The 12,737-nt window shown below is 40.1% G+C and overlaps 1 protein-coding gene across 1 annotated transcript in view; it reads right to left on the bottom strand.

Annotated features, from left to right (window-relative positions):
* Window positions 1-1,878: 1,878 nt before the first annotated feature.
* ARL1 (ADP ribosylation factor like GTPase 1) overlaps window positions 1,879-12,737 on the bottom strand; it is a 12,761-nt gene continuing 1,902 nt past the window's right edge. The window contains exons 2-6 of the mRNA XM_003783309.2: window positions 12,071-12,208; window positions 9,904-9,985; window positions 8,094-8,205; window positions 3,884-4,062; window positions 1,879-2,230 (exon numbers count right to left, since the gene is read on the bottom strand). Of these exons, the coding sequence (XP_003783357.2) occupies window positions 2,200-2,230; window positions 3,884-4,062; window positions 8,094-8,205; window positions 9,904-9,985; window positions 12,071-12,208 (542 nt within the window). The 3' untranslated portion in view covers window positions 1,879-2,199. The remainder of the gene's footprint in view (window positions 2,231-3,883; window positions 4,063-8,093; window positions 8,206-9,903; window positions 9,986-12,070; window positions 12,209-12,737) is intronic.

Here is a 12,737-nt window from a genome sequence, read left to right as displayed (position 1 = left end):
GGATCACAATGATCCAAGTGATGACCTTGGGGAGAGCTTCCCACCCTCAGGATTCAAGATGGCAAGGAATATGGGCCCAGGGCTGCCTGCCAGGACCTTACTTCCCCATACTTCTATATTTTTACAATTCCCCAGAACTGCTGGGCACCCCTGTACAAGGCTTACCCTCAAGGCGTACATGAACTTGTTTTCTGCACCCTTCATCTCGCATTTCCCAGCAGTGCACCACTGACCAGGAGGGAACCCAAGTATAAACTCTGCAAGCACTATCTCCCTAGCTGACATAGACAAGCAGTCCCCAGGTTACAAACCGAACAGGTTCTGTAATTATGTAAGTTGAAACAGGTACATTTACCTATTACCTGTAATAGTCTCATTCATAATCGCCAAGTCCTATGTCAGTCGGATGTTTTTAATTCAGGGACTTATGGTAACAGTCTCCATTCATAAGTATGCAAGCTGTATATAAGCTGAATGTTTGCAACTCAAGACTGCCTGTGTCCTATTTCAACTACGAATGTCTTTTGAAGTGCTACAGTGTGTCAGGCAGCATGCTGGACACTGGAGATATAAATACAAAAATGACAGTCTCTGCCCCTCAGAAGTATTAGTTGCATTGGAACACTTGTAGTTGAAAGTCTCAAAAAAAGACCAAATTAGAGAATTAGGGATGAGTGCTGCGGATGAGCAAGAACAGTAAGCCTCCCACAGGTGAAGAGAAAGCTGCTTTCACTGAGCCACGGCCAGGAGCGAAATGAGAGGGGAAGAGGCCAGAGGACGCCTTCTAGCAGAGTCAGGGCCAGGAGTGCACCACTGGTGTCCTGAGACCGGAGGGGGACGATGGTGTCACATCCTTCTCACCAGCACCTCATTTTTAAAATGCTGGCTGTCTCAACTTAAATGAAAACAATTCCCCCTCATTTTAGTAATTACTAAGGACTATATTTAATTCTGTCACACTATGGCTGATCCCATGGTAACTGGTAGTTTGAAAAGCTCCTTTGAACACAAATTGTTTTTTAAAAAACTTACTGCCTAGAAGCAGAATTTTTAAAAAGAATGCTTAGTTTCTCCCTATAGAACCAAAAAGAACTTTTGACTTTTAACCAATTAAGTTTATATGTCCAATTATAAGGAAGGATGAATGACAGTAAAGACATCTTTTATAATTCTTAAAATATATCTTTTATTTCCTTTAATAAGCAATTTTTCTCTTGACTATGTTATGAATTCTATCAAATATATATAACCATTTAGGGTTGTTTTCACTAACTGTCAGGGATCATCTCTATAAGTATAGACAAATAAGTTTATAGACATTATTTTGAATGTATTGTGACTACCTTTATTAGCATAATTTTATTTGAGAGTTAGGTTTCTGTGTTGTCAATGTTGGTATTTTCGGCAATAATTCTCAGTCAAGCTGACCCAGAAGTCTTACTTTTGAGCCCAAGTCCCACCTCCCTACAGGTGACTTTGGGCAAGCCAACCTACCAGAACCCTGGGTCCATGTCCATAAAGTGAAGACATTATAACCTGTTGTACCTACCTTACAGGGTGCCTCTATGGATCAAGTAGGTCAATGTATGTAAAAGTATATACAACTATAAAGTACTAAAAAGGGACAATTACAGGTAAGTCAGTGAAGGTCAACCACCAAAATAATAGTCATGCCTATAACCAAAAGCTTTTACATGAAACAGCTTAATAAGAAGTGGTCAGTTAAGCAAATGAAGACTGTATTATACATAACTATGTTCCTAGCCTGCTCTATTGAGTTTAATCTTTGGAAAGACTTAATTCATTTTAAGAATCTGAGTTAAGATATTTGTTAGTGTTTATACAAACAAGCTGCAACTACTAATTCAAAAATAAGGGTTTTTTTCCCCCAACAAGAGTACATTCTTTAATAGGACTATATTTGAATAAGAATCCATACAAATAGAATCTATACCTTACCACGAGAAAGCAAGGGAGGAGTATTTTACGTTACACAGCACGTTTAGGTGATTTAACTGAGTTACCCCTCCAACCAAATACGTATTTTTCATATTGATTACCAACATGGCCGCAGCTGCAGTCAGTTCAGTAGATGCCAACAATCTTATCATTTTAACATTTAGTAGTGTAAAGAACACTTGACTGTTTCCAAAGCAGTAGGTGATGTGCCCTTATTTCAGAGGAGCCGAAGGGACTGAATTACTGTCTGCTTTTTAACGTTTCAACCAACCTATAAAGAAATGAACAGTTTGTAAAATTAACTTTTAAGTATAAAGCATGATCACTTATAATATAAATTATATACTGGAGGTGGATTCCAAAGCATTTAAAATAATGAAGGCTAACATAGAAAGATGAGGTTCTGGGCTCTGTGCCCGCCACTCAGTGGTTAGGGTGCTAGCCACATACCCCGGAAGCAGCGGGTTTGAACCGGCCTGGGCCTGCTAAACAACAGTGACAACTACAATAACAAAAAATAGCCAGGCGCTCTGGTGGGCACCTGTAGTCCCAGCTACTTGGGAGGCTGAGGCAAAAGAATTGCTTAAATCCAAGGGTTTGAGGTTGCTGTGAGCTGTGACGTCACAGCACTCTACTGAGGGCATAAAGTAAGACTCTGTCTCAAAGAAAAAAAAAGAAAGAAAGATAGAAAGACAAGGTTCTGGACTTAATTTCCCTGAGAGTCTTTTAAGCTTTGAAATTTGCATATGCTTTGAGTAGACTGTGATGACTGCTGGGCTACATGTATGTGACTCAGGTGAACACTAGTCTCAGTCCTCAAGGAGGTGATTATCTAATGAGTAGATGCATAAATCAATTATAAAACAGTGCAACAAGTACTGTGCCCTGATCTGTGACAAGGCAGCTAACTTTGTGTGTGTACAAAGGCAGCAGGAATGGAAAGAAATCAAGGAAGGCTCTCGAGAAGAGAGCCTCAACCTAACTTCTGAAGAGTAAGGAATTCAGATGGTGAGGTGAGCCAGGGAAAAGGCTGAAAAATGGCAAAGAGCTGTCTATCAAAGTAATTGTAATCAGGTCTGTGCAGCTGAAATAAAGGCATGTACATGAAGATGTGGGAGTCAGCTTTGTAGTGTAGTTTGGGCCAGGCATTTCTGGACAGTTGTTGAACAGAGTCCAAGTTCCTCAAATCTCTCAAGGCCAGCAATAGCTTGATGGTCTACACAAGATGTCCAGCACCCAGAGGGCTCTGGGCTAGGATTCTGAGGGTGCTGTTGACCACAGTCCAGGATCCTGGGTGCTGCAGACAGCCCTATTGTCTGCAGAAGAGAATGTATAGCAACCAAAGATTACTACTACCTGAGTTCTGCCCACGGATAGGTAGAAATCACTGAAGTGAGTTAGGCAAGTTTACCCCCAATTTGTGAAGTTTAAGTTGTAATCAGACAGTGTGCCTACAGGATTTTCCTTTCCTTTGTTTCTCTTTTCTGACTGTTAATGATTCCTTCAGATACTTTGCTTTGAATAACTCAAATTAAGTTTGTGCACTATGCTGTCAACTTGATTTATGATTTTTGGTTGAATAAAGAGACCAGTGGGAGAATGGCCAGTGCTGCACTTGCTGGCTGCACTTGAGATGCTGCTGGCTTAGTGGATGCCCCTCACAGGCTCCCATCGGTTACTTCACCTGAGATAACCGAGTCTGAGTTTTTTCTCATGTCAACTGTGCTCACTGCAGATCCCAGCAAAGGCAGTGGGGACCCAGGCCCCACATGAAGACTGGTAGGAGAAAAAGCTAGAGCAACTTACACAGTAAGCTTAAGTCAATCTGAATTGCATCCTTAAGACTAAAGGGATGCACAGGTGGGTGTGCACAGCTGTGAACACACACGCATGTGCATATGAGTTCTGAAAACACGGTACTTGCCATTCCATCGCCTCATCAAGGCCAGTCCCTTTGGTTGCTGATGTTTTGAAGATCTGCCATTTTCGGTCCTTCAAAGCAGGGAGCCCGAGTGAATTGGCCATCTCTGAGGGAGTCATGGCCTGCTGCATATCCTGCTTATTTGCAAACACCACTAAAATGGCTTTTCTCAGCTCTTCTTCCTAAATAAAATTGAACATACTTTATTTCCTCTAGTCAACTTGCTTCCTTCGGTTTAAGAAATGTCAAAAAATGTATTATTTTAAAAGCATATTTTCTAATTTCTAACAAATAACATTCATTATAAATTATGAAATTATACTTAAGTATGAAGAAGCTTCAGCCATAATCCTACCTCCCAGGCATGTCCGTTGTGAACATTTTTGTTATTTTCTTCCTCATTGTGTTGCCCAGGCCCAAAGTGCAATGGTGTCATCATAGCTCACTGCAACCTCGAACTCTCCCCAGGCTGAAGTGATCCTCCTACCTCAGCCTCGTGAGTTGCTGGGACTATGGGCGTGCACTACAACGTCTGGCTAATTTTTCGACTTTTTGTAGAGATGGGGTCTCACTATGTTGCCCAGGCTAGTCTCAAACTCCTGGCCTCAAGTGATCCTCCTGCCTCATTTCCCAAAGTGCTAAGATTACAGGTGTGAGCCACTGGACCCAGCCTTTTTTGGGGGTAATTTTTACTAGTACTTTGTTCTGTAGATAGTTAAGTTTACAGGGCTCCTCAAATTTTTTTTTGCAGTTTTTGGTCAGGGCTGGGTCTGAACCCACCACCTCCAGCATATGGGGCCAGTGCCCTACTCCTTTGAGCCACAGGCGCCGCCCTGGGGTCCTCAACTTTTTAAACAGGGGGCCAATTCACTGTCCTTCAGACCATTGGAGGGCCAGACTGCAGGCCTCAGGACGACTTAGCTGCTAAGCAGGACAGGCAGCAGCGGCAAAAACACCCAGCGGGCCAGATAAATGTCCTAGGCAGGCCACATGTGGCCCACGGGTCATAGTTTGAGGACGCCTGATTTAATATATTCATTCACACATTTAAGATTATGTTTATGTAGAGTTCTGTACCCTGCTTTAAAACATAAACATTAGGGCAGTGCCTGTGGCTCAAAGGAGTAGGGCACCGGCCCCATATGCCAGCGGTAGCAGGGTTCAAACCCAACCCCGCCAAAAACTGCAAAACAAAAACCATAAACATTAAATCATAAATGTTTCTCCATTAGGATTTTTTCAAAAAAAAAATGAAAGGCTAAATATATTCTACATTATGGATACATGCACCACAAACTATTTAACTGTTTTCTAGTATCAGACACTTAACAGATTTTCACTTGACTATTACCGGAAACCCAACTGACAAGAATCTTGATACAGAAATCTTTGTTTGAATCTGTTTCCTTAACACGATTCTCTAAAAGGCGGTCAAAGTATGAACAGTTTCAGGGGGCTTTGATGAACTGAATACATATTATAAATGCCTTTCCAGAAAGTTCATGACACTTTTTACCCTGCAACAGTGTATAAAATTTCCCATCTTCCTTGCCGCCTTAGTAGAACTGGAAATTACCTATTTTTCCAAACACAGCATCTCATTATACATACATTACTAGGGTACTAGAAACGCGGATGTTTTGGCAGTTTGCTTTTCTCCTATGAATTACGTTTTGCTCATTTTCCACTGATTTGAAAAGGCTCTTGACATGGTCAGAAGACTGATCCTCAGGCCCTGGCCCTGGCTGGGCCTGGCTTCCAGCTTTACACTTCCATTTGCAGTTATTTCTATTTGGTGTAGGTGAGCTTTTGGATGTTCTTGTTTATGTTAATGTAATTAAATCTGTATTTTTTTCCTTTATAATTCCTTCTAATTCTCTTTTAGAAAGGCATTTCCCTATCCAGAAATGTTAAACATATATTCTTACAACTAATGATTTTCATTTTTATTCCATTTTCTTTACTTCTTTTAGAACTCACTTTTGTGTACAAGGAAGATGAAACCTAAATTGCTTTTGTATTCTACAGGTTTAATAGTCCTGACTTATACTTGACCTGTACTTTACATAGTATTTATTTGCGACAGAGTCTTATTATGTTACCCTCGGTAGAGTGCTATGGCATCACAGCTCACAGCAATCTCAAACTCTTGGGCTTAAGCAATTCTCTTGCCTCAGCTTCCCAAGTAGCTGCGACTACAGGTGCCTGCCACAACACCCACCTGTTTTGTTGTTGTACTTGTCATTGTTGTCTAGCAGGCCAGGGCCAGGTTCGAACCCGCCAGCCCCAGTGTATGTGGCCAGCACCCTAATCACTGAGCTATAGACGCAGAGCCTAAGTCTGCAATTTATAACTTAGATACCAGTAAGAAGTCAGTAGTCTAAGAAATCAGAAATCCACTGTCCTTTTTCTGAGAATGTTTGTACCTAGATTATCAAGAACTTACATATTTTGTGGTTGGATAATTCATAATCATAGCTTTGGCATGAAAAAGAAACTTATCCATCTAATATTCTAGAGCAAAGACAAACTCATTAATTACAGTACATTTGATTATTTTTCAATTTTTTAAAACCTGATTATTTAATATATCCTCTGAATTCAGTTAGTCCATCAATAAATGATTGTATTAACATCCATGAGTAATATATATTGAGTTCTAAATTAAGTGCTAGTCACTGTTCCTCCTATCCAGGATATCGGGGTAAACTTGAGAAACTTACATTTTAGGGGGAGAGACATACATAAGTAAAGAAATATACTTAAAAATAATGTAAAGCTATGGTGAGTGGTAAACAAGAATAAAATAGGATAAGGTGTCAGAAAATAACTGAGCCTCCTCTCTGGGGAGACACATGAGAAGAAACATATCAAAAATATAGCCATGCTGGGCAGAGCCTGTGGCTCACTCAGTGCGTAGGGCACCAGCCCCACATACCGAGGGTGGCGGGTTCAAACCCAGCACCAGCCAAACTGTAACAAAAAATAGCCAAGCGTTGTGGCGTGCGCCTGTAGTCCCAGCTACTTGGGAGGCTGAGGCAAGAGAATCACCTAAGCCCAAGAGCTGGAGGTTGCTGTGAGCTGTGACACTATGGCATTCTACCAAGGGTGACAAAGTGAAACTGTCTAGGAGTAGGGTGCTGGCCCCAAATGCCGGAGGTGGCGGGTTCAAACCCAGCCCTGGTCAAAAACTGCAAAAAAATAAGTAAATAAATAAATAAATAAATAAAAATATATATATGTGTATATACCCATGCAAAGATGTTAGGGAAGAACATTCCAAGAAGGACTAGCAAGTGCAAAAGGCCCTACGCCAGCTGTGCAAGCTTGTTATATTTGTAGAACAGAAAGGTCTACATGGGTGACTATGGGAGTTTTGAGACAGACTATGCTACAGCGTATTATTTCATTCAAAGAAACACAGTTGACAACAGCCTTTCTGATTCACTGGTGCAAGTTTCAACTTGCTCAGCTTACCAGTGTTGCCGGGAGGGCTTCACTGTATCTGTCCAGGCAATGCTTACATTTCTTGATTTATGCGCATCTCAAAAGTTTTGTAATGACCCATATATATGATTCAAGAGCTATACATACAGGGAAGGGTAAAGAATGATAAAGCTGGGGCCAAAATTGTGCCAGCAACCCCAAAATACGAATTCTTCTAAATTTTAAAATAGCTAAAAATAAAAAGGCATTTTTAAAAAGTCATAGAAATGACTTAGAATAGTTGCTTTAGTTTAAGGGAGCTCTGAAGCTCCTGGAAATCAAAAAACCTAGCTCTTAATGGAAGTTAGACATAATCCACATTTTAAAAAAAAATGATATTAAAGGGATGGTGCCTGTAGCTCAGTGGGTAGGGCGCTGGTCCCATATACCAAGGATGGTGGATTCAAACCTGGCCCCAGCCAAAGTGCAACAAAAAATAGCCAGGCATTGTGGCGGGCACCTGTGATCCCAGCTACTTGGGAGGCTGAGGCAAGAGAAGAGCCTAAGCCCAAGAGCTGGAGGTTGCTGTGAGCTGTGATGCCATAGCACTCTACCAAGGGTGATAAAGTGAGACTGTCTCAAAAAAAAAAAAAAATGCTATTAAAGGGATGGGGGAAAAAATAATCTTCACATTCTTTTTAATTATTCGTGCATGTGTAGTATATACTGGAAACAGCCAGCAAATGTAAATGATTCCTCCACATTTTAAAATGTTAGTGTCTCTTACCTCCAACATGGCAACTAACTCTGATTTGGAAATGCCAATTCGGTCTCGGTCACAACTGTCAACTACATAAATAACTGCATCTGTATTTGAATAATAACATCTCCAGTATGGCCTAGAGAAAGTTTAAAGGGGAGAATACATTATTATTATTTGAGAGAAGAAGAAACTGACATGTCAATTTACATGCTAGAACTCCAGGCAATAATCAGAGTGGGTGGAAGGATTACATGCCAATCCTGCCCTACTCCTGTTAGAATTGATGCCTTAATGATTCATTGTTTCTGGAGTGTCTATAAAGTTCACGTGCAATTGAAAATAGCATGCAATTTAAGGCATGGTGATAAACGTTAAATCCTAAGACCAGGAGTTTCAAAATGAGTTCAGACTTTAGGCTAAGAAAATATCAATCACACTACAATCACTAGCTGTACTGATAAAAAAGTTACATGCAAACCCAATTGTGACACCTTCTAACTTCTTAACTAGGAACTCCTTAAGAGGAAGAGATTTAAAATAAAAAAAAAAAAAAGAGGAAAAGATTTTTTAAAATTTTAATGTAAGGCCAAGAGTTGTGGCTCACACCTGTAATCCCAGCACTCTGGGAGGCAGAGGTGGGTAGACTTCAAAACCAGCCTGACCAAGAGTGATAATCCATCTCTAAATAAACAGCCAGGTGTTGTGGCAGGTGCCTGTAGTCCCAGCTACTTGAGAGGCTGAGACAGAGGATCACTTGAGCCCAAGAGTTTGATGCCATGCGACTCTATCCAGGATGACAAAGTGAGACTCTGTCTCCAAAAACAAAAAATTTTAACGTGATTTTATAAAACAGCCATTAAATTAATCACTGAAGTCATCAAGAAACAGAAATAGCTAAAATCAGAAATAGTTTATTTATAATTATTTGAGTTCAAAAGTGACTGAAGAAATGCAAAGAATTAAAAGAAGGTGGGCAGGGTGTTTGGAGAATGCACTACTAATCTTTTATGAGAATGTCTGTAATCAACAAACATTCAGTTACCAAGTCAAGCACAAAATGCTTGGCAAGAGACCTGAACTGCACAAAGTATCTATGTTTATTATTAGACTTAACTGGTGCGCCTGCAAGATATGTGAATGAATTCCAAAATAATCTGTCTCACGGAGGAGAGGAGGGGTTAACAAAAACTAAACGGAAGGCCCTTTTTACTTGAGATCTCCTAAAGTAATAAGGTTTTGAGATTTGCATGAAGATCTTCCCGTGGTATCTAAAAAAAATTGGCTTTCTTAGATTGAATGGATGCTCTGAGGAAATAGTTCCAACCTTCTCTTTTTAGTGACAGGGTGGGTCCTGCTTTCTCATCCAGGCTAGAACGCAGCAGCCCAATCAGGGCTCACTGCAGCCTTCAACTCCTGGGTTCAAGCAGTCCTCCCACCTCAGCCTTCTGAGTAGCTGGGCCCCCAGACATGTGCTACCATGCCCAGCTAATTCTTTTTATTTTTTGTAGAGATGGTACTTGCTATTTTGCCCAGACTGATCAAACTCATGGTCATCAAGTAATCCTCCTGCCGCAGCCACCCAAAATGCTCTCAGAATACAAGTGTGAGCCATCACACCTAGCCTATTTTTAAATCTTACCTCATTTTTTTCTATTCAAACATGGAGTGGGATAAAAAAAATATAAAAAGTAAATTTTTGAAATAAGATTTAAAAAAAGTTTTTACCTCATTTTAAATTAGATGGCTCCCATTTAAATTGCAGTAGAACATATATTTTGGTTTACTGTTAAATAAATGTTCTATATCACAAAATAACCTAGTCTTTGGACCATACCTGATACTTGTCTGTCCTCCTAAGTCCCATACTTGGAATTTAAGATTTTTATATGTCACCGTTTCTACATTAAATCCGATGGCTGGAAGAGAAATCAAATCAGTAGTATGTTTAGACCAATGCATTTTACCTTCAAAGTATCCATTCTAATTGAGTTCTAGCAATTAATCATTAAATCACATTACTAGTTGAGACTTTATTCTACTTAAGACAAGACAGTATGCTATGCTATACACTTTCACATACACAAACATCAACTAGCAAAATCAGCATCACCTTCAGGTTATATAAGAATCCCACAAAAGTTCTACAAATACAGTATATAATTCTTACCTCAATAGAAATCCTATTAAACTCTCCTCATATTAGGGTACTGGCATGTAAAAGCATTCATAATGTTTTATTTAGAAATAAAATACATCTATAGCTATAGATACATTTTAGAAACTGGGATTTGGGGGCCAGGTGCAGTGGCTCACACCATTTGGGAGGCCAAGGTAAGAGGACCACTTGAAGTCAGGAGTTCAAAACCAGCCTGAGCAAAAGAGGGATAGTGTCTCTACAAAAAAATAGAAAAATTAGCTGGATGCAAGGGCACATGCCTGTAGTCCCAGCTAGCTGGGAGGCTAAGGTAGGAGTATTACTGGAGCCCAGGAATTTGAGGTTTCAATGAGCTATGATGATATCACTGCACTATATTCTGAGCAAAAGAGCAAGATCCTGTTTCCATTAAAAAGAAAAAAATTAAATTAAATAAAAACTGGGATTTTGGTAGGTAGCAAATGTACAAATACAAAAATACAAAAAGTATTAAAAACAAGAAAATTGGCACCTGTAGCTCAAGCATCTAGGGCGCCAGCCACATACACCGAAGGTGGTGGGTTCGATCCCAGCCTGGGCCTGCCAAATAGCAGTGACAACTACAGCCAAAAAATAGTCGGGCATCGTGGCAGACGCCTGTAGTCCCAGCTACTTGGGAAGCTGAGGCAAGAGAATCACTTAAGCCCAAAGAGTCTGAAGTTGCTATTAGCTGAGACACCACAGCACTCTACCAAGGGCAACACAGTGAGACTCTGTCAAAAAAAAAAAAAAAAAAAACAAGAAAATCTAAATTCTGAACTTTAGTAAAGACACAGTGAGGCTAGAAACAGCTTTATGGAAGTTGGCTTCTTCAGAATAGCCTGCCTTAGGGCTAGGAATCTCATGGATTATCAGGAGATTATCCTTGAGAGCTCACCAGTGATAAGGTTATAGCTATAGGGTCAGAAGGGAGGTGTCCCACCCCTTTTCTTTGCTATCCTTAGGGGAGCTTTGACATCACCTGGCTGAGACTAGATACTACTATTTTCACTGAAAGGCATCTGAGGGTGGAATGGATGCTCAAAGAACTTTGGAGTGATACATACAAAAATTACTAACATTTTACAAACTTAAAAACAAAGTAAAAAATGACTTACAACTATGATTAGAAAACTAGTTTTTGTTTTTGTTAAAATACAGGGTGTCCCTAAAGTTGCCATACATAGGAAAAATGGGAAATTGTAGCTAAATGTACATTAATTTAAAAAATATTCATTATAGGCTCAGTGCCCCTAGCACAGTGGTTACAGCACCAGCTACATACACCAGAACTGGCAGGTTTGAACCCAGCCTGGACCAGCTAAACAATAATGACAACTACAACCAAAAACTAGCTAGGTGTTGCAGCAGGCGCCTTTAGTCCCAGCTACTTGGGAGACTGAGGCAAGAGAATCGCTTAAGCCCAAGAGTTTGAGGTTGCCGTGTGCTATGATGCATGGCACTCTACCAAGGGCGACACAGTGAAATTCTTGTCCCAGAAAAAAATATATATATATTTATTACAAAACTTTCCAAGAGGTGGCCAACATGTAGAGAATATTTTGTAAAATTTTGTAATGATACTGGCCGCTCACTAAGATTTAGCAATTTAAGCCAACTTGTAAACAGCAAAATCGAGCCATGTACTGGGATGGGGATCCTTAAATTACACAAAATTGCCTCTGTTTATGAAGAAAATATTACTGATACTATGTTCATATTGGAAGTTTACAGACCTTATCATTTTATTACATGATTTATTCACAAATAGTGTTTTACTAGATGGAAACCAGTATAATCTATGATTAGTTTATCATATAGCACTTACTAGGAATAGTAGTAACGACTTCTCCAACCTGTAATCTGTACAAAATTGTGGTTTTTCCTGCTCCATCTAATCCCAAAATTAAAATCCTCATTTCCCGAGTTCCAAACAGACTGGAAAAAATACTTGAGAAGAAGCCACCTAAAAAACAATAAAAGGAAAAACATCGTCCACATTATTTTGTGAACTAGGTCCACAAGACATTTAATTTTGCCCTTTAAAAGCTATATACCAAATTAAATAATACTATATTCTCCTGGATGCACAAGTGCCTATTTTCCTCCCAATAAAATATACCATTCAACACCCAACAAGTGGTCAGTGGTGGAATTATGTCCTAAATACTGTGTCATGCAGGTACAGAAGATGCGCTAAACACACTGAGCGCGGTGGCTCACACCTATAATCCTAGCACTCTGGGTGGCCAAGGGGGGAGGATCTCTTGAGCCCTAGAGTTTGCGACCAGCCTGAGCAAAGTGAGACCCCATCTCTACCAAAAATAGAAAAACTAGCTGTGTGCACTGGCAAGTGCCGACAGCCCCAGCTACTTGGGAGACTGGGCCAGGAGGACTGCTGAACCCAAGAGTTTGTGGTTGCTGTGAGCTAGGCTGATCCCATGGCACTCTAGCCTGGGTAACAGAGCGAGATTCGGTCTCAAAAAAAAAAAAAA

The sequence above is a fragment of the Otolemur garnettii genome, unplaced genomic scaffold, assembly GCF_000181295.1.
Source record: "Otolemur garnettii isolate 467f Iridium unplaced genomic scaffold, OtoGar3 scaffold00007, whole genome shotgun sequence".
Taxonomy (NCBI): domain Eukaryota; kingdom Metazoa; phylum Chordata; class Mammalia; order Primates; family Galagidae; genus Otolemur; species Otolemur garnettii.
Note: the sequence above shows the minus strand (reverse complement) of the source record. Positions and strands in the feature narration are given on the sequence as shown.